The sequence below is a fragment of the Eleginops maclovinus genome, chromosome 22 (genome assembly GCF_036324505.1).
Source record: "Eleginops maclovinus isolate JMC-PN-2008 ecotype Puerto Natales chromosome 22, JC_Emac_rtc_rv5, whole genome shotgun sequence".
Classification (NCBI taxonomy): domain Eukaryota; kingdom Metazoa; phylum Chordata; class Actinopteri; order Perciformes; family Eleginopidae; genus Eleginops; species Eleginops maclovinus.
Genome location: NC_086370.1, coordinates 4109570 through 4130446, shown reverse-complemented (window position 1 = coordinate 4130446; position 20877 = coordinate 4109570). Strand labels below are relative to the sequence as shown.

At 40.8% G+C, this 20877-nt stretch overlaps 1 protein-coding gene across 2 annotated transcripts in view; it reads right to left on the bottom strand.

Annotated features, from left to right (window-relative positions):
- LOC134859248 (gamma-aminobutyric acid receptor subunit pi) overlaps positions 1-20877 on the bottom strand; it is a 61192-nt gene that overhangs the window by 8646 nt on the left and 31669 nt on the right. For both annotated transcript variants that reach the window (XM_063875637.1, XM_063875638.1), the window contains exons 3-6: positions 13202-13314; positions 9069-9136; positions 6956-7173; positions 3766-3848 (exon numbers count right to left, since the gene is read on the bottom strand). In XM_063875637.1, the coding sequence (XP_063731707.1) occupies positions 3766-3848; positions 6956-7173; positions 9069-9136; positions 13202-13314 (482 nt within the window). The remainder of the gene's footprint in view (positions 1-3765; positions 3849-6955; positions 7174-9068; positions 9137-13201; positions 13315-20877) is intronic.

Below are 20877 nucleotides of genomic sequence, written 5' to 3'. Positions count from 1 at the left end.
GACTAATGTGCAACCCAGATGGCTGTGTTGGTTACATTCAATGTTGTCTGAGCAGCTTGGATTTAATTCATAGGTAAGTGTTCAGCTGATTATACTGGCCAACATAAATTCAACACAATTGAGTCTCTTTTCATCAACTTATCTGTGGTAATTAATGCCAACATAAAGATATGTTTATATTAACAGTTAGACTTATGTTACTCAACTGTATTTAGCAAAGTCTAAGAAAGAGGCAAAACAAACAAAGCTGCTAAAATGACTGTAATGATGATGATGATGATGATGATGATGATGACCTGATGATGATGTGATGACGGTGACGGTGATGATGATGATGATGATGACGACGATGATGATGACGACGATGATGATGACGATGATGATGATGATGATGATGATGATGGTGATGGTGATGATGCAACATTAGCAGTAAGTAGATCCCAAGGTATGGAGGGAACATCTGCACATGTTAATTGCTGATGCTATGCTAAAGTCTGATGATTTTATGGTTGAGTTGTTTGGGATTGCAACCCTTAGTGGGAGGTAAATTCCCTCGGATGCTAAATATCAGCACGAAAATGAAACACTTGGCAACATCTACTTAAAGAAGCTATTGTACCTCTGGCTTCACCAACACTAAAGTACTGTATGTGTGCCATTAAAACAACACAACACTTTGAAAAAGAATGATCATGTTTCGTTAGAGTCCCAGTGCAGCAGACTATTATCCCATTATTCACTCTGTCCCAGTCTGACGTAGAGGATTTGCTAATGGAAATGCATTTGTGGTGTTCATGTTCACTTCAAAGCAAAAAGTCCTGATGAAGAGCTTAACTCTCGTAACAAGGCAGACTAATCATGCATATTGCACCGGGCCCCAGAGAGCCCCGATACCCCAAATTAGAAGCCATGCAAAATGAATTTGGTCAGCCATCATTGTGCTATCGAAAGCAATTCCCCACTTTGCACAAGAATAATATAAATGAATAAGGACTGGTGATGAGGACAGAAAGGTGTTATTATTATCCTATGTGGTGTATTTTTCTCATTTTTCTGCAGAGGGAGCAAGAGAATAAGAAGAGGAAATGCAGTCTGCTGAATGTTGAATACTGTGATCTGTCTTAGATGGAACACTCATTATTCTGCTATTTCTCTTCCTATTTAAACTCATATGGAGTCATGTATTATTGACAGGGTGAGCCACTGTGCTGAAACTGTTAATGAAGGGCAATGATGACTTTGATGCTGAAAGGTCCTTTAAATTACTCATTATTGTACTCATTATTTCCCTTACCTAAAGCTCTGACATTTCTGGACAAATGCAAACCCAAATGGGGAATGACATGCGTTTTGATTAGATGAAGGAGGGGTATTTTCTACCTTTTAGCATCCCTTAAAAACAAATAGCCATATCCATCAAATTAAAGCATGTATCAGAGCCCCCACTAAAAGTTACATAAAATCACAGATCACAAAAGACTGGGACTATCTTCTGACTGTCAGTAGGCATTAAATATTTTTCCGCAATCCCGATCTAAACGCCCCGCACCCTCCCACAACGACGCTTTCTTTAAACCTCCCTCCTGTGCAGAGGATCCACTTTTGGCACAACATTAAAAGAAATAAATCTGTGCATATACATCTTCATAAAGCAAGGGAGGGTAGGTTATTGAAGGGGAGGAGAGAAAACAGCAGAGAAAGCAGCAGGATGAGGGAGAGATTGCAAGACAGGGGGAGAGAGGGGGAGATAGATGCAGATATTTAGCCTGGAATTATTAAAGAAGCGGAGGAAAGATCCATCATCCTCTCAGCTACCTAACTTTAACCTCCAGATGTCTTTTTGTCTGCTAAGTAGCACTGGAGCTGCCGTTCAATGTTTTCTTTGGTGCACAGCTCCTGGTGGGCTTCTGGAAGGGATCAGACATAGCTTAGCCCGGCTGGCTGTCATTTAATAGCACAGAGCAAAAGTCAGATGAGCACGGAAGGCTGTGGAAGGAATGGTATTTTCCTTCCTACCACTGACAGCCAAATAAAAAAATCTAACTTGCTATGTTATTTAATCTTAATTGCAATTTGCTTTAACTTTAAACCGACTGCCACTGCATTACCACTTGAAACCATTCCGTAATTTGAAAAACATTCCTCAACTTTAAGGATTCTCAACACATTAAGCCTACTGTCAGGTTTGGATAGTTAAGACATTAAAATGTTTAGAGGATTTGTAAATATGCTGGCCAAAGGCTTATGTGAGTAGCTTTAAAAAGGATGGATAAGTAAAGGAACAGTTTTAAAAAAATTTGTTAAAATAGCTTTCATGTAAGATAAGACAAGATGTGCCTTTATTAATAATAATGTGCATTAGTGGTGCCCTGAACTGTCTTGTAAATAAACTCATCTGAAACCAGTTGTTTTTTCACTAAATCACATGTCTGAATATGTGACGTCTAAACAAGTATTAGTAATCTTTCCTTATTCGATAAACACTTGCAAAGCCAGTTGTTTTTTTATGATCCCAAGAGTGCATTGATATCCTTTTTGGTTGACACACGGTTCTTAATGGTATTTTAATGATCAATAATCCCACAGGGAACCTTTACCTAGAGCCCTGAGATCATTACATTAGCGAAAAGGCTGGAGAAAGGCAAAGTGCTTGCCTAGCTCTTTAGCCTATAATGCTAAGCTAAGGGTCTCCTCACTCTAGCTGTAACATGACAAAATGTTGAAACAAATGTAACTACTTGCATTAGCGCACCTCCAAACGGTTGACTTTATCCTCGAAATTTTAACTTTATTTGCTACATTTTTTGGCATTTCAGCTTTAGTCTTGCAACACAAATTGGTGTGTCTTAACAAAAATGTTAGTCTTGTCAAGTTTCTTGTTTGTGTCATCATGCCCCCGGTCTATGGTTGGTCATGTTTTATGTTTTGTTTAGTCATGTTTGTCTTGTCTCCCACCTGTTTTATTTTGGTACTCACTTTCTGTGTCTCGTTCCAGGTCTCTTGACTCCCTGTCACTGCCCTCGTCAGCGTCAGCCCCTCCCCTGATTGTTTCCACCTGTTCCCTGTTACTTCATGTTTAAATAGTCCTGTCTCCCCCCTGTCTTGTCCCAGTTCGTCTTGTCCTGTCTGTGGATCAGTAACCAGCGTACCAGCATTTTGTTTATTAATACTCCATGTGAGCGTCTCGAGTTCTTGGGGTTTTTTTGTGCAGTTTTGTAAATAAAGTATTTTTGAATACTTTAACTCTGTCTCCTGGCGTCATGCATTTGAGTCCTACTGCATTGTGTTTAAAGTTTGTGACACAAATAAGTTCAAGCATATTCCTCCTCATTTTACTCTCCTTCTACCTGGCCCAAATACTCTTCCGTACTTGGAGGAAAGACAGGAGAGCTAATGATCTTCTCATCTTCCTCTAGGCAAGAATTTGGCATATTTCCCTGTTCAAATATTCTAGATGAAGGGTAGAAATTCAGGTTCGTATGACAGTAATTTATGGCTGACTAACCAACACAGGAGAGTACATCATGACTGGAATTGCACCCTGCAGATTTTCGTCTGCTGTGTGACATAACACGTGTTCTCAAACACACACACAAATGTGCATGCACATACGCACAGCAGCAGTTTAGAAGATGAGAGAAAGTGATCTGTTTGATCCTCGGGTTTGATGCGATTCATTTGACATCACGCCCACCCACCGAGTCCCAGCCAAGGCTTGAAGCTGCACAGTGCTGATGTTCTTTATTAAGTATGAAGTGTCCTTACAGCTCTCCAGTTGTAGCGTGCAGGTCTGTTTGTCCATGGGATACTTGGTCAGATCCATGTTGCAGGCCACGGTGGTGGTGATCCTGAAAAACAAAAATGATTTTTTCATTTGAAGGGACAGTCCAAGAATGAAAATATATACCTCAAGCATGGTATTTTATAGATCCAGAACATTGGTTTCAAACATTGGTTGTGCAAATATGTGAATTATTTCTCAGCTTTTCGGTTGAAGTTTTGCTGATGAGAGGAATCTCTGTTATACAAATGAAAGTATGCATGATTTGAACCGTCAGTGGCACAGGACTGAAGATTACTGGTAAAGGAAAATGAAGGTTTCACTCTGCATTGCTGTCGTGCTGGAAATCTGGGTCATGTATGAAAGCCTTTCATGGAATCATTTTGTTCTGAAGTGCATCAAAACTCGAAGAAATATGCATTTTTTATTTAAAAAGTGAGAATAAGTACTGGCTCCTTCCTTAGTGTTTAATTGAGACTTTGGTGTCTTAAGGCGGTTGGAAGTGACAACTGGAGGCTTCGGCTATACCGTCATTTAGTGAATTTGAATAACATACATGTTTGTGAACACCATCAGAATCATTTAAATAAAATGACTATCTATAAAATTTGATATTACCCCTCCTTAATGTTCTATGTGAAATATATTTGCAAGGAATGATGAAGCCGGAACCTAGGTGCCAAACTCAAACTACATGCTGCTGTTAATAAACATTTTAAACATGAGTTGTCTGAACCAAATTAAAATCAGAGAATGTTTTAATTTACACGGTCAATAAGCTGTAGCGCATTGGCTAAAAACAACCAACAATTTTATATCTACCAGGCACCTGGGCTGTAACAGCAATGTAGAAATGTTCTGATTGGCTTCTCTATTCTTTACCATACTGACATTCTCCATTTATTTTCATTTCCAGTTATGTTAAAGGGTTACGTAATCTGAGAAAAAAAAGGAAAACAAGTGTAACTATATTCCCTTACAAATACATAACATGTTTTAATCCTACTAGCAGGATTACACTGTTTCTAAAAACCTCATATAGTGTGTTGTAGAGGATCAGATGTTCTCTCTCCTCTGTCAGCTGTTCTGTTCTGTAGGCTAATACTTTAAGAGTGAATCTATACGCCTACTGCCTGAATCTGCTTTATGGTTTCCCTTTCTTTGGTTCATTTGTTCAGTTTTTAATCCAGCAGGTGAACCTATATGTTCATAAAATAGTGTGTGTGAGTATATATTAAACTGAAATGGATGGGCTCATGTTTTTCATTGTTGATGTACAGTACACCAACAGGACCTTCATAAACCATGAAATAAAAACGTAAATTACAGTAAATCTGATTTAATCTGCCCTATTGACCGCTCAGCCTTGAGTTCTGGTCAGTGCTTTCTCGTGTATTCCCCCTGGCACAGCACTGAAACATTTAACACAGCTGTCCTTTACACAACACCTCACATTACTCACTTCACCCTGACCCTTTTCACAGCTAACTCCCTGACGTGAACATCCCTCTACCGTCCTTTTTATTTATTTACCACTTCAGCATTATTATTTGCTCTTGTTTTATTATCTATAAACATGTCTTTGAGTTAAAGGATGTTTTTCAAATATTATTGTATTCTATAAACTACTGACAATTTGTCTCTGTGTTGGAATTTAACAGACACTGGAATGGCTGCCAAACATGTAGAGATCAAGATTTAAGAAACATGTGGAGAGGTCTCTTAGTTTTTTCCGTAGCTGTATATATTAAAGACATTAAAAAGGGCATTTTGCATAATAAGGGACCTTTAAATAATAGAGGGGAATTGAAATGATTAAACCATCAGGTGGTTTACCAAGATTTAAAACTTGCCTTTTCAAACAGTGTGGAAGTAATGACATAATTTGTAGGCCGATCCAGCATCACAAGGGTTCCCTCGAAGTAAGGATTTTCCCATTGAATTTCGATATATTGCAGAAAACAACCACAAAACGCGTGAAAAAAACCATGGACGCCAACTTGTTTCCGGGTTATAGGACTTCACCAATATAATCACATGTTAATACATTACTCTTGGTTAAAATAAATACTTCTATAAAAATAATGACCATATCAACAAAACTACATGGGGGACTATCTCTTCCATTGACCAACTATCAGTACAATGCTGTCATTGAAAAGAAATAGCTGTTTGTTCAAATGATTATTCCATAACAAAGACATTAATGAAATTCACTCAATGGGTAAATATTGGAAAATGTAACTATCTTTAAAGTTACGACTGAGGATATAAGAGAAAAACATGTATACAACATCAAAAGGTTCCATGAGGACTAGGGCTAAATTACACACTCAGAAATATATATGAACGAATACAGAACAGTATGTCATGCACTTGTTAAAAATAAAAGCATTGGTCAAAGCTGGGAGAAAAGCATGTTCACACACCATTGAGCAATGCAGTCTACTCTTGATGTTTGCAGTGTATGGAGACATGATTAACTGTGAACTCTGAATACCCAACTCAATTCACTGTAACACCACACCCACGTACTGACCCTCATGATAGTAGCAATCTTTCCATCAGCAGAATGTCTCCAATGCCGGTTGTTTTTTTCCTCATTTTGTCTAACCACAACATGTGTAACCATGATAAAACTTTATGCGGGAAAAGAAACTGAGATGCACTGAGGCCCAGAGTGCAGGAAGTCAAATGAGGAGCACGGACTGCTCTTAAACAACTGAAGTTATAGCATGGGACATGGAAGCAGTAGGATGTGTAAATCGCAGGCTTAAAAGAGCTGCACAAATTCACTTGCTGGATCATTTACAACCTTTCTATCTATAACCTGTCTGCTTGGCCTGAAGTCTCATCAGAAAGTCAGAGCCATGCATGTTTCAGGAGCTTACCAAGAGCTTGTCAGGCATTAAGCCCTTAGCACACAGAGCAATCAATGCTGGGAAGATGCTAACGGGACATGATGTTGTTTCAATAGCCCACAGATCTCTTTATTGACAGAACACCTTCTTCAGTATTCATACAATCCAATACCCAAGTAATAGAGTAGACAGTCCCTGCTTTGCAATCACATTATCCCTCAGCCAATTCCTCCTCCGTTCCCTGGCCTCCTTTTCATCATCTGTTAGAGCAGAGAAACAACACAACAACTGATAAGCTTGTTCGTTATCCCACCTCAGAGCGTAAAGGACGGTCCCGTTGGGGAAGATGCGTATCAGCCTGTTCTCCACGGTGATGTCATGGAGGAAAGACTTCTTGGAGTCCACGATAAAGGTGTCAGGGACCCAGAGCAGCTCCACCAGCCGCCCGTCGAGGCTCAGACTCTTGTTGCCTTCAAACACCAAACGCTCGTCGGTCCAGCGCTGGCGGAGAAAGATGGTGGCGGTGTAGTCCTGCAGGATAAGTGATCAAAGGTCACAACAGAACTATTGGACAAGTTCAACAACCGTTCTTAATAATATGCTCCTGTGTATTTCATTCTAAAGTGTGTGTTATTGGGTATTGATGGCATCAGGTCCTTAAGGATATTTTGTGCCGTACATCCATTTTAAAAGTCCTGATGTGACATCATGTTAGGCTACCTATTTATTATCTCCTCTTAGGTTGCAACAGGCTTAAAGTGCGATATACGAGCAACACGAATGGATCAGTCCCAGTGAATACCACAGTTTACTTGAGTTTTTCAATGAGGAAGCTGGAGTATCTTTGTGTCAACTAACGTGTCAAAGCAGAAAGAGCTACCATGCTTGTATATCATCTCTTCTTTTGTGATGTTATTGAGATCCAGGGTTTAGTCTCACTCTTTTGAATTGGGAACTACAGCCACTATGGTATATTCTTCTCAAAGCTTGTTTTCTTGCTTGCTTTGTTTGAAAAGTGTGAGCCTGCCAACTATTTGATTAAGATCACCTTTATTTATCCCCGAGGGAAAATTCAGTTCTTCACTCCTGTTTTATTTTACAATTACACACAAAGGAGTAAAATACAAACAGTGCAATGCACTAATGGAGGTGTTCCAGCACCTGGGAGCAGTGGGGGAACACGTCACCAGTGCCCAGGAGGTGAACTGGCCCCAGAAACCAATCCTCACTCTTTATTTCTGGTCCGATCAGGATTTGAACCCTTCAGTTCCAAAGCCAAGTTCTACAGACTGAGCCAAGCCAATACATATTGCACCATCTGGTGGTAGTATTAGCACTAAATGTCTATGGTTATGAAAGTGCTTCATCCTTTTTGCTGAAAACAGTATGTTCAGCTATATCCCAGTGAAAATAGGTTTAACAATAAATTGATTATCTAACTAAATCCGTGTATCATTCGTTCATTTGTTTTTCCGATTTAGTTGAGGATTGAAAAAATGAAAATAGCATTTGATTTCTCGTTTTTCCCATTTCAAAACCAAAACCAGAAATCGGATTACGGTTCGTTTTCTCGTTTTTTCGATTATGCACCCCCAAACGGAAAATGGAAAATGAAACATTCGGATAACAAATCCTGGGAGTGTTAGTTGTCAGGACAGCTTCTTCCAGCTCTTGGTCTGTGATGTGCCCCTTCCGTCTCAGCCCAACGTCGCCACAGAATCTCCTCACCGACATCTCCGAGGACCCCTTAATTCCCATACTCTTCAATGTCTCAGACATTTCGGCGTGAGTTTTCCCTGACAGAAAGAGTTGATTTATCATCTCGTAGTGAGACCCCAAATTAGCCATGTTTCCTTACAGATCAGTTGTGGCATGAGTCAGTTGTTGGCTCGCGATCGGTTTCCCTGACAACTAACACTCCCAGGATTTGTTATCCGAATGTTTCATTTTCCATTTTCCGTTTGGGGGTGCATAATCGAAAAAACGAGAAAACGAACCGTAATCCGATTTCTGGTTTTGGTTTTGAAATGGGAAAAACGAGAAATCAAATGCTATTTTCATTTTTTCAATCCTCAACTAAATCGGAAAAACAAATGAACGAATGATACACGGATTTAACTAGTTGCCGGTTATGTTTGACTAATCGATTAGTTACACCAAAAACTGATTTCACTCATTGGTTGTATTACTGTTCTAAATGATTGGCACATTTTGATACCTGCAACTATTGAAATGAAATATTTCTAAATGAATATATGAAACTAAACTTTGATAGGCCCTGGGGTTGAAAGGTTTAAGTGAGGATAAACAGGATATAAGGAGACTTCCTGCAAACAAATGGTTTTCCCAGTTTGGGGTTAATAAAGTACCTCTTATCTTATCCTAATTTCTTACGTAGTTTTGTGGTGCTTAAAATATTGTCTTACCATATTGATCTCTGAGATGGTGTCAATGCTGGCAATGTCCAGGCTCATACCCACTGTTACAGGACCATCTAGAAAGAAAAAATAACCAATACAAATCAGTGTCGTACATCATTTACACAGTGCATAATCCCCACGATTTCAATGTTAATACTTTATATAAATGTGTGTGTATAGTGTATACTAAGTGCATACATGTAACTGGGTTTTATGAAAAATGGTATATTGGTGAAGCATAGGCATATATCAGTGTATTATAAAGAAGTGTTTAGAGAAAAGTTTTTGAAGGACATTATATTTTAAACACTTCAGACTTCACGTTGCTGGCTCGTCAACAGTCGCAGTCTGTCAAGTGTGAACCCCTGGAGGGAATGAGTTCTCCCTAATTCAAAGAGGGATAACTTTATCGCTCTTTGATATTATCCTTGCCTCTCTCTTATCAATCTTCATTTTCATTAACCAGGCTCATAATCATACTGCAGATCCTGTGTGAGGCTTAGTGTGTGCCTACTGAACACGTTTGAGTGTAGTGACTACATGTATGTGCATCACAGACAAACTGTAGTCCATGTGATTCAGTCATTCTGATCGCTGACATTTTGTTTTCAGGAACAACAAGTACATCGCTGAAAACAACCATTTCATATTCCAAAATGTTTTAACATTTATGAACTAAATAAAAAACACTGAAAAGTTCCAAGACAAAAACATAAAAAGCAAACACACATGACAATAGTGGTAACCCGTCAATCCAAAAGGAAACTACTCACTTAAGCATACCCGCATTATCATTATGGTGAATAGCCGTAACATACCGAATTGGGTCATTTTCTCATAGACTTCTATGCAATGGAACATCTGCTGTGTTTATTACCAGAGTTTGGCCCCTAATACAATATATTAGGATTTGAAATAGTATTTTCAGCACTTTGGGGAATATATTTACTTGCTTTGTAGGAGGGTTGAATAAGAAGATTAAAGGTCATCTTGATTTTTAATAAACAATAAGTGCATTGCTGAAAACATCTTTCTTCAGTGTTAGTATTAACACTGTTACCCAAAAAGTTCCAAGACAAAAACATCGCCCATACAGGACAACAGAGGTGACCCGTCAATCCAAAGGTAGCCACGCCCTCAATTGTACCCCGGTTTATTTTCTTTTTACAGCTGCAGTCATTCCCACCTTGAAAAAGCCCGGTCTGGACCCTGACGACCCTAACAACTATCGTCCAATCTCCAACCTTCCTTTCCTAAGTAAAATTCTGGAAAGAGCAGTGGCTTCCCAGCTTCAACATCACATGTCACACCATGAGCTCTTTGAACCCCTCCAATCTGGCTTCAGAACTCAACACAGCACCGAGACCGCCCTCATTAAAATCACTAACGACCTGCTCACTGCCGCCGACAATGGCCTCATCTCCATCCTCATCCTCCTCGACCTCTCTGCAGCCTTTGACACAGTGTCCCACTCCATCCTCCTCTCCCGTCTCACTGAGCTCATCGGCCTCAGGGGCTCAGCTCTCTCCTGGTTTCAGTCCTACCTTTCCAACCGCAAACAATATGTCACCCTGAAAGATGCCAACTCCATCCTGGCCCCAGTCAATCATGGCGTACCCCAGGGATCTGTGCTCGGCCCTCTCCTCTTCACCATCTACATGCTCCCCCTCGGCCAAATTATTCGTCACCACGGCCTCAGTTTCCACTGCTACGCCGACGACACTCAACTGTACATCAGCACCAAACCCTCCACTCTGCTCCCACCTGGCCCACTCATCAACTGTCTGCAAGAACTAAAAACCTGGATGACCTCTAACCTCCTCAAACTCAACAGCAATAAAACTGAGCTCATGGTTGTGGCGCCCAAGCCACTGCTCAGGAAGGTTGGGGATCTTCTCCTGGAAGTGGATGGCTGCTACATCACCCCATCACCCGTTGTCCGCAACCTGGGTGTCATTCTCGACCCCACTCTATCATTCCAGTCCCACATTAACAACATCACTAAATCTGCATTCTACCACCTGAAAAACATCTCAAGACTCCGACCCTCACTTTCAGCCTCAGTAACCGAAACCCTCATTCACTGCTTCATCTCCACCCGCCTGGATTATTGCAATGCCATCCTCACAGGTCTCCCCTCAAAAACCCTGGACAGACTGCAATATGTACAGAACTCTGCTGCTAGGGTCTTAACTGGCATTAAGCCCTAGCAGCCCAAATTCCGCATCAAATTCAAAATCCTATTACTCACCTACAAGTCCCTCCACGCCCTTGCCCCCCGTTACCTCTCCGACCTCCTACACCCCTACACCCCCCTGCGGTCCCTCAGGTCCTCTGTCAAGGACCAGCTGGCAGTACCCCGCACCCGACTTAAGACTTTTGGGGACAGGGCCTTTTGTGTGTCTGCCCCTACCATGTGGAACCAACTCCCCCCACACATCCGCTGTGCCCCCTCAGTTGATTCATTTAAAAAGCACCTCAAGGCACACCTTTTCTCTGAGGCCTATGGACTTTAACCCCCTCACAACCCCACCTGGCGCCCTGCGCACTTGCACCCTCACTCACTCTCACACACGCACTCACACACACACACACACACACACACACACACACACTCTTTGTAAAGCGACCTTGAGAGTCCTGAAAGGCGCTATATAAAATTAATTTATTATTATTATTATTATTTTACTTTACATAATTGTAAAGTGAATAGCCCTAACGTAATAAAATAACATCATAATGAACTGATGGAGACCATTACAAATAAATGTTTCACTGAGTAATAAACCAGGCAACAAGTAGGGATATATTTTTTTGTAGACTTCTATACAATAGGACATCTGTTTGCAACCAGTGGAATTATCCCCTAAAAAAAAGGTGTAATAAGCCTTGGAGTTATAGTTCAACACTTAGGGAAATGTGCATCTGCAGTGCTGCTGTGAATGGAAACATGAGAAAACAGCTAGCTTTGCTCTTTCCAAATCGCCCCTGGAGCATTACTTACATTAATATGAAATGTGTTTAATCCATACCAGTATGACTGTGTTCTGGGTATGGTTATTGTTCCAGAGAACACAGCGTTATATAATCTACAAACATATAGATTGGTAATAATCTTTCTCATCCAACACTCGGCAAGACAAGTGAATAAGCGTATGACCCAAAATGTCAAACTAATCCTTAGGGTTACAGTATGAGAAACAATGATTAAATCTTGAGTAATGGGTCAATCGTTCAGACTGCAGTGAGCGAACCTGTCGGCGGTGCCCGGGGCTGTCTGTTGACAAGCCGTGACACCTTGCACCCAAATGTGTGAAATATTTTTATTTGCACTGTAGATGTGGTTAAAGAAACCATGACAACAACGAATTACAGAGCACATGATGAGACGATTGCAGCTGCAGTATATCTAGTAAATATCATTTGTGGTGCTTTTTTCCCTAAAGGGTTAGAGTATGAAAACAAAAATTGCGATTCACATATTGTAAAGCAAATACATGTGTGTGGGTGTGTGTGTTTGCAGTGCATTTCCCATCCCTGTGTGCCAAGCTTGCCTTTCTAATCGGGGTGACTTGTGATTATACTGAAAAGCATTTGCCCCGGTAAAGTCCGAGGTGTTATTACAGATCAATCCGGCGAGTAAACAAACCATAATCACATTGAGACGGATTCCCAGATCCCAGAACAATAATGGTAGCGAGGGATTTGCAGGGGATGACATAACATTGTTCTTCTGGAAAGCGTACACTGAGTTAGCGTCTCTATTGGAAGTAAATTAGTCGCCTGCTGAAAATTGGAATCTCAATCACATGGAGTATTAGCAGCTCTAATCTCGGCGAAGCTACTAACAAAATACATTTTCAGATTTATATAGTATTAAATTGAAGCACACTACCACTGGCCCTATATCAGTGTTATCTTCAGCATGAATTTCCATATTATGGATCAATACATACATTCAGGATGACTTCTGACAACTCATTTCAGCATACATATGCAGCTAAGTTAAGTATATCGGCGGATATTTCTCCAAGCACAGGCAAGAAATTGCAATATGAACCGCTCTGGTTCTCTATCAAACACATTTCCCCTGAGTGTTCAGTCATTCACTTGGCTGCGTGCGTGTGCAGTTTCCTTACTGTCAAAGAAAGGCCTGAGGTACTTGTTGTATCCTTTCATCAGCCTATGAATGGTGGGAGGCAGAATCTCTCCTTCCTTCACTTCTGCGTTGAGCATCGAGCTCTCCAACAACCTGAGAGAAATAGAGAAAGAAGAAGAAAAAAAGAGGAAAGGAAAAACACAAGGAAGAATTATGTTTCAGTTCTTCTCGCCGGGTTCATATACCAAGCGGATCTCTAGAATTCACAGAATCTGCAGGGGGTTGATAGCAATTCTTACATGGCTGACTTTCGGGAAAAGACAGGCGATAATAATGGCAATTTAAATGAAATACAATCACAAAAAAAACTCCTTGTTTAATTGAAATGACAGGGTTCAGAATATGGTAAACCACCCATCTGCCTGTGTTTCCATTGCCTGACGCCTTTAAAAATTAACATTTGCTTTCATGAGAGTTTTATTCCTCCCAGTGTTTCTGAATGCTATCCTTAAAGGCACATTGAAGTGTGGGAAGATGATTATATTGCTGGCAATTGCGGCTGGGTAAAAGAACACTCATTGCGCCTTCCCCAGCGGTATGCGTGTTTGTGTATAAATCAGGCTCTAAATACAGAACGCCTGCTCTGTAGAGAAAGCCCCGGAGCACGTGCCATGATGTAATACGGGCTGAGGCAAGACAGATCAGCCCATGTGCAGAAGCAGAATAACATTCATCTCCAAATGTAGGCAGCATCTCTGACACTGGAACGCTTCAAATAAGTGACAAGAACAAGAGTATAATTGAAGGTGGGATGCTTTCCGTATGTAACACAGCATCATCCAATATCCACGGATGCATTATTAGGGTGCTTATGGCATCAGATTGAGATTGACATATTGATTCATTGTTGTATCTTTATTGCTGTAAACAAGTTAATCGATTTGAGTCAGTATAACTAGTTTCAGCACTTGTTGTTCTATAAACCTTGTGGCTTAGCAATAAAAAGAAAACACAGTGTCACAATTGCTGGACAGGTAACATCATCTTATAGTTTGTAGCTATAAAGCAACCATAAAGCTATATTATCAAGCTATAAAACAACCTTAACCCTAACCTTCTTTTAGGGTGAAGCGATCAAGTCAATTTCCTGCTGTATAATAATGAAGTAAAATAAATTCACATCAGGTCACACGTTAAAACCTTTTAGCACACATGCAGCATAGCAACACACTATAACAGTTTAAGGGACACAGGGGATAAAAGGTATGCTAATAAATAAAACACAATAAAATAAATAGTGATCCCTCTGTATAATGAAGGAAGACAAAACAAATACATTCATTAAAATATAAAAACCTATAAAATAAGTAAATGAACCAAATAAGGTGATAATAACCAAATCTAAATACATTTTATATGTGACTCTGCGGTACCTGTGGTGATGTCATTGTTATGTACATGTAAAAATAGAAACGTCTCAAGATGAATGCTATGAGTTATTGATGATACATTGGGACATGCATGTTTTCTTTTCTGTAGGGAGACACAGCCGTTGCACTTTGGGACAAAACAAGAGTCCCAAAGCAGTTTACAGCCACGCTAGCAACTTTGACAGGCAGAACACAGTCGTTCTCTGAGCTCGATGCTAATGTTAGCATGGCAACATTCTCATAATGACAATACTCCCACATGGGATACACTATCCATGTTCAATGTCTGTGTAGTTAACATTCCTTCAGAGGTGTGAAGTAACTACGGTTGTGGTTAGACACCTGAAATACGGTCTGTGGTTAACACAAGCCTGCCAGATGTTCACGTTTTGTTTAAAATAAAATAAACATAATTTAATAATCCACTTTTGTCCGAAGTATTTACGTATGCTAAAAAAGGAGGTTGCTAACAAGTTACTAAATAATCTGCCTTTATTTTAGCGGTGATGATGCCCAGCCAGGGCTGGACTGAGACAGAAAATCAGCACTGGTATTTTGGCCAAGACCGGCCCACAATCAAAGCTCAAAAGATGCAGAAACAAATCTCTATTCAAAGGCAGAAAGAAGGCTGGTGGGTTCACCGGGGGACACAGGCGAGTTAGGCAGTTTCAGAGGCAGTCAAGGTTGGTGAAACAGAATCAGTCTGGGAAAGTCTTGCAAAAAGAGTAGAACTAAGTGAGAGGGCCAGAAAGGCTTAAATACTGACTTGATTAGCAATAAGATGCAGCTGGGTGCCAACTGCCAAGGCGTGCTAATGAGCTGGGAGTGGCTGGTTGATGGGGTGAGGTGGAGGCGGGTCAGTGGAAAATTACTAAAGTGAAGGAAGCAGATTGCAGACTGTGACAATGTGGAGATTATCCTGCTGAATAAAACATGTAGCAATCATAAACGTGTGTTGGCCACAAAGCTGATTTTCTGCAATAAACTCATTACTATTGTCAATGGAGCCCGTGCAATGTTAGCTTCCTGTTGGACAACAAAAGTGCATCATCACTACACCAAGTACAACTTCATATTGAAATGCCAAAACAACCTGTTCAAACCTTGTGGTATATAGCGTTATGATGACCTCAGGAGAACATGAATGAGACATGTTATAGCATTCCTTTTGACCATTTTTGGGGAATTTCACCCTGAACCAAACAAAGTCACAGAAGCAATAATTAGTAATTATCTTGGAACCAAATTGAATGGAAATCCATTCAGTATGTGTCAAGACATTTCATACAAAATCAAGTGTCAACTTCATGGTGGCGCTAAAAAGTATTGGGATCACGAAAGTCATGGGCATATGTGTTTCTCGGGTCATGAATGTCCAATTATTCCAATCCATCCAATATTTTTGGAGGTATTTCAGTCCGTACAAATTGTTGAACCTACCCACCATCACTACCATCTCCTCCCTTAAATCACAACTAGTTTTTTTTATTCAAATCTGACTGAATCACAGCTTGTGATTAATTACGAGATTCATAACTAGAGAATGGAACAATGGGGAATGTGTGAAATTCATAGCCACTGAAGAAGTACTTTTCATTGCCTTTTTTCTCTCATGAGAGACATGCTGTTCTGCTCTACCAAATCCACCAAATGACCTATGTGCAAACCCTTTAGACCAAAAACTATAAAGAACAGAAAAAGTCTTCCCCCAGAAACTCAGAACTTTCACCTGACTGTGTCGAATGACTTTAGATACTGGGGTAACTCGCTCCCAGAACACTGTTGCTATGCTGCATTGAGTCTCACTCACATGGCTCGCAGTCTGTTGTTTCAGCAGGCAACAGACTCGGATCGGAAAGCCATGTTAGTGACGGTCGCGGCAGCACTCTGCCTCTGGCATACTGCATTATCAATCTGGGTCGCCCTGTGTGACCCTAATTACATTCACAAATGGTTTTGCATCTGTTTAACTGTATAAGTGTGTTCATGTGTGTATTTCAAAGCATGTCTCTGCAGCGGCACAGATGAGGATAGCAGCAAGAAATGTTACAAAAAATCGAACATGGGAGCGGGGAAATGTGATAGAAAATAAGGACTAGAATTCAAAGCAAATAAAGATGCAACTACATGCACCCTACATAATGGAATTGATTTTCTTGCACTTACTGAGAGCAACATCTTTGATGTTTGTCTGTGTTTTTCAAAATGCTTCCTTCAACACAAAGTGTGTTAAATCTTCCAGTTCCTCTCTATCCAGGCTATCCATCACTGTAAATCCCCAGACTCTGACTTCTGGCTGTCTAAACCTTCACCTGTATACGGGGATGAATCCTCTGCTCTCGAACCTGCCAAGCAGTCGCTATCCACTGAGCCCTGACAATGAAAAAAGACAAGGACAGATCCTGGAATCCTCCCAGAATCCCACAGATTACGAATATGTTCAACACGTCTTTTTCGATTATTTGCAAAGCAGCGCGATGATGAAGACAAGAGGATATCTAGGCTGAGGGACTCGCAGATAAACTCACATTCACGTCTTAGTAGACACACACACACACACACACACACACACACACACACACACACACACACACACACACACACACACACACACACACACACACACACAAACAACCACAGCTCATATTTATGTACTGCAGGGTCCTTCTCTCCCCAGATGAAAGCACAATCTGCAGAGTGCACAGTTTCCCAGAATGCACGCTGACACACCTGACACACCTGCCCACCAGGCTGCCCTATCACGAATAACAAGTTTACACCTTCAAAGCTCTCCACTGAGCTGTAGTCTGTCTCTGCCATACTGAGTTACCTATTATAATGAGTTATCTATTGCGTTGGATTGAACAGAAGTGTGTAAACATAAATATAAAAAAATACAAACTGTTTTTTTTGTGTGTCTCTATATCGGGGAAAAGTATACATTAGCTACCATGGGACAACTTCATATGTATTTTTAAAAAGTGACACAAAACGATGCCTCATGACCACTCTAATGGGACCCTATTCTGCTTTTTGGGTTTTTCCTCTTTTGTAGTCTGTTATACTGTATATATTTTTGTGCATGTAAGTGGTGTACAAACGTTAAAATCCCTGTGTTCCTTCAGAAGGAATTTCTCTTCCACACACACCCCACCACTTGCCTGAAATGCCTCCATTGGACTCCTTTGATTACTTACTTATATAGTGACATAACTATGTAACACTCAGGCATATATTGCCTAGCGCTCCAACACATTGTATGTGATAGGCAAAGTGGCGGGTATAATAAGTGGATGACCAATCAAAACAGAGCCTGCCAGCTAACCAATCAGAACAGACTGGGCTCTGGTTTCAGAGAGAGGGTGAAAAAAGACACAACGCTTAATGTGTAGACAGATTGTATTAATGCAGCAGAAAAGTGCATTTGGATATTAACCTAGTTTACTTTGGACATGGACATTACATTCTTTTAAGTGTATTTTATATATACATTGAAAATGGATTTGTTGTTTGTAAATTCACACCATTCAGAGACATTCATTCACTCCTCAAATTCCGGAGTGCACTATTAATAAAGTTTCTTAAGCAGAGTAAATCTTGTTGTATCCTGGGATCATCATATCATGTAAAAGCACCGGCTGGCTTTCCTCGCACAAACAAAGCACAGGCAGGTTATACTTGAATTGCCTGTGGGTGTGAGTGTGTTTTTCTGTCAATGAGGACTGACAGCCTGTTCACCATGTTACACCGCCCCTGACCCATTGCATGTTGAGATGGGCTCCTGCCCCCTCACAACCTTGAACAGGACACACTATATTTAAAATGAATGGATGGGTGGACCACTTGTGGCATTTTCGACATGATAATCAACATGTTTGAATCCCAGTGAACCCAGTGTCTGAAGTGATCTTTAGCAAGTCAAGAAAAACCCTGACAGTGAGGCCAAATAGACGCCAAATGTTATTAATAATAACAAAACTACCTCAACAGGATGTCAACAACAGTTCATGACACCATCGGATTTCTGAGGGCTTGATATTTCATGGCACTTGAAACACCTACTGTATCTGCACAGACACATATGACACTGTGGATGTAAACAACATCTTCTAATGTGCTAATGGACCAGTCCCAAGTGATCGCTTCTTCGCCTTCTGAACTTGGTGGGAAGGAAGTGCCGGCAGGAGGCAACGATCAGTCTGTCTCTTTTTGTAACGATCAAAGTCTTCTGCTACTCTATGTAATGAGCCTTTTGGTTTGCTGATTGTGCTGCGCTTCACTCCTGTTTGGGTCTTGTTCAATTATTATTTCTCTCCTCATCTCATATTTATTTCCCTATCTATATCTCACAGCATTAGCACCATGATTATAATAATTAGACAAGATAGTACACCTGTTGTATGACTAATAAGCATTAAACCTGGTAAAAACTCATTAGTCACCAATGATTGGGTTTCATTGGCACCTGTCTGGGGAGAATCAGGTTAAATGAGGTGCCTACTCAGAGTCACTAGGATATTAAAAGACATCTAAAATGGAAGCATCTTCTTGCCTCACGCAGTAAGACTCTTCATCTGAGCCTTTGCAGTCCAACATAATATTAAAACAGATTTGTTCTGCTTTGTGTTTTCTTATGCAGCACACAGGGACCACAACTTCCATGCAGTTGTGTAACCGTGTGATGCAAATTGACAATAAATTAACCTTGAAATCGGAGGAAATCAGAAATGCACTGCCAATTAATGAACTACAGATACCGTTTTATGTTAAACTGCATTCACAAAATACACGCTGAAACGTCCCCGGCTGGCGCTATGTTTTTGTGGAGATAGCAGTACCGCCCGACTAGGCAGATCTACTACTGTACCTTCAGCGTTGTGCACCACTCAAAATATTGCCTCGTTTTACAGCTGACCTTTCGATGAGCAACATATCAGATGACAGCAAGCGACGCAAGCTAGCTGTGGAGGTAAGCATAGAAACCAAACTAGCTAATCGCAAATCTCTGCCCGACCATCATTTGAATGCAACTTTGCATTGTAGATTAGTTTAATATTTGAAAATATCATAATGATTAGCTTCTTTTTTCAGTAAGATCTTAGGTTTAACATCATTGTCTTGTTTTTACATTATGAAGCTGCAGAAAGGTGGGTAGCTTAGCAAAATAACTGTAAACATTGGGATTCGCGCTAGCCAGCTAGGCAGTGTTTCTCCTACTGTAAGCTCTGAACACCTACCAATATACCAAAATCTGGCCAAATAACATGTTACAATGTACCTAATTTTTACAATAGAGAGACTGTTGGTCGTACCTCAAGGAGATATCGAAGGTATCGCTTTCCCTTTTCAGTGGTTCCCTGTTTGTTTGCAGGTGTGTGTGTTGTTGCCTTTCCTCATTCTCGATTTTACAACCAGCTCTTTTGCTCTATATTTATTCTTCATCATGTTATCCATATCTTAACATGTAGAGAGTTTTGACAGGTATGGAGAATCAATTTAGTGACGGCCGAATGAAGACGTCTTCCAGCCGGTGCACTGACGGAACCATCGTGGTTGGTATTCATCAGACATGGCAGCAGTGGTTGTTTGTAGACACACCTGGCTGAAATCTTCAATCTCAGAAAAATACTAACTAGAGTAGAGAAAAAAAAATACAGAACATCTGGCCTGCTGATGTGGTACAACCGCAGGATGGAGTATACTATGCATCATGTGTTCTATAGGCCATGCTGATGTGACTTGTGTTTTGATGTTGGATGCGTGGGTGGTGGCAAGGATTCAGACAGAGTAATGCAGGATTGACAGGGTGGCTCGGAGTGAAGGACTCAAACCCTGCAGGGAAATTTGCCTTTTCAGATCATATTTCATGACATAGCCTCCCTAGAAACCATGACCCCCCTCACTCATACTCTTTTACCCCATATCTCAAGGCATCAGTCAAGGCAGCACTTGCACATTTCACAACGGATTAATTCAGTTGAACACAACCCCTGCAGAAAACTGAGTAACGCTCTCCCTGGACCCCCTTCTTGCCCTCCCTGCATTCTTCCTCCCACTCTGCAGTATGTTCAACAATTCGTTCTCGCCTCTCACTCTTCTCTTACGGATTCATGTCATTCATTGTTTCCCAAACTCCCTCAGCTGGTCTCCTCTCTGCAGCAGGAATCCCTGCAGCCATTGGCATGCCGTGCCACGACGCTGGAGCCTCACAAAGGAGCGCAGCACATGTGTTCTGTATCCGCGTTGGGAGCAATTTGATTGAATATTCCCCATTCAGGAGCATGTA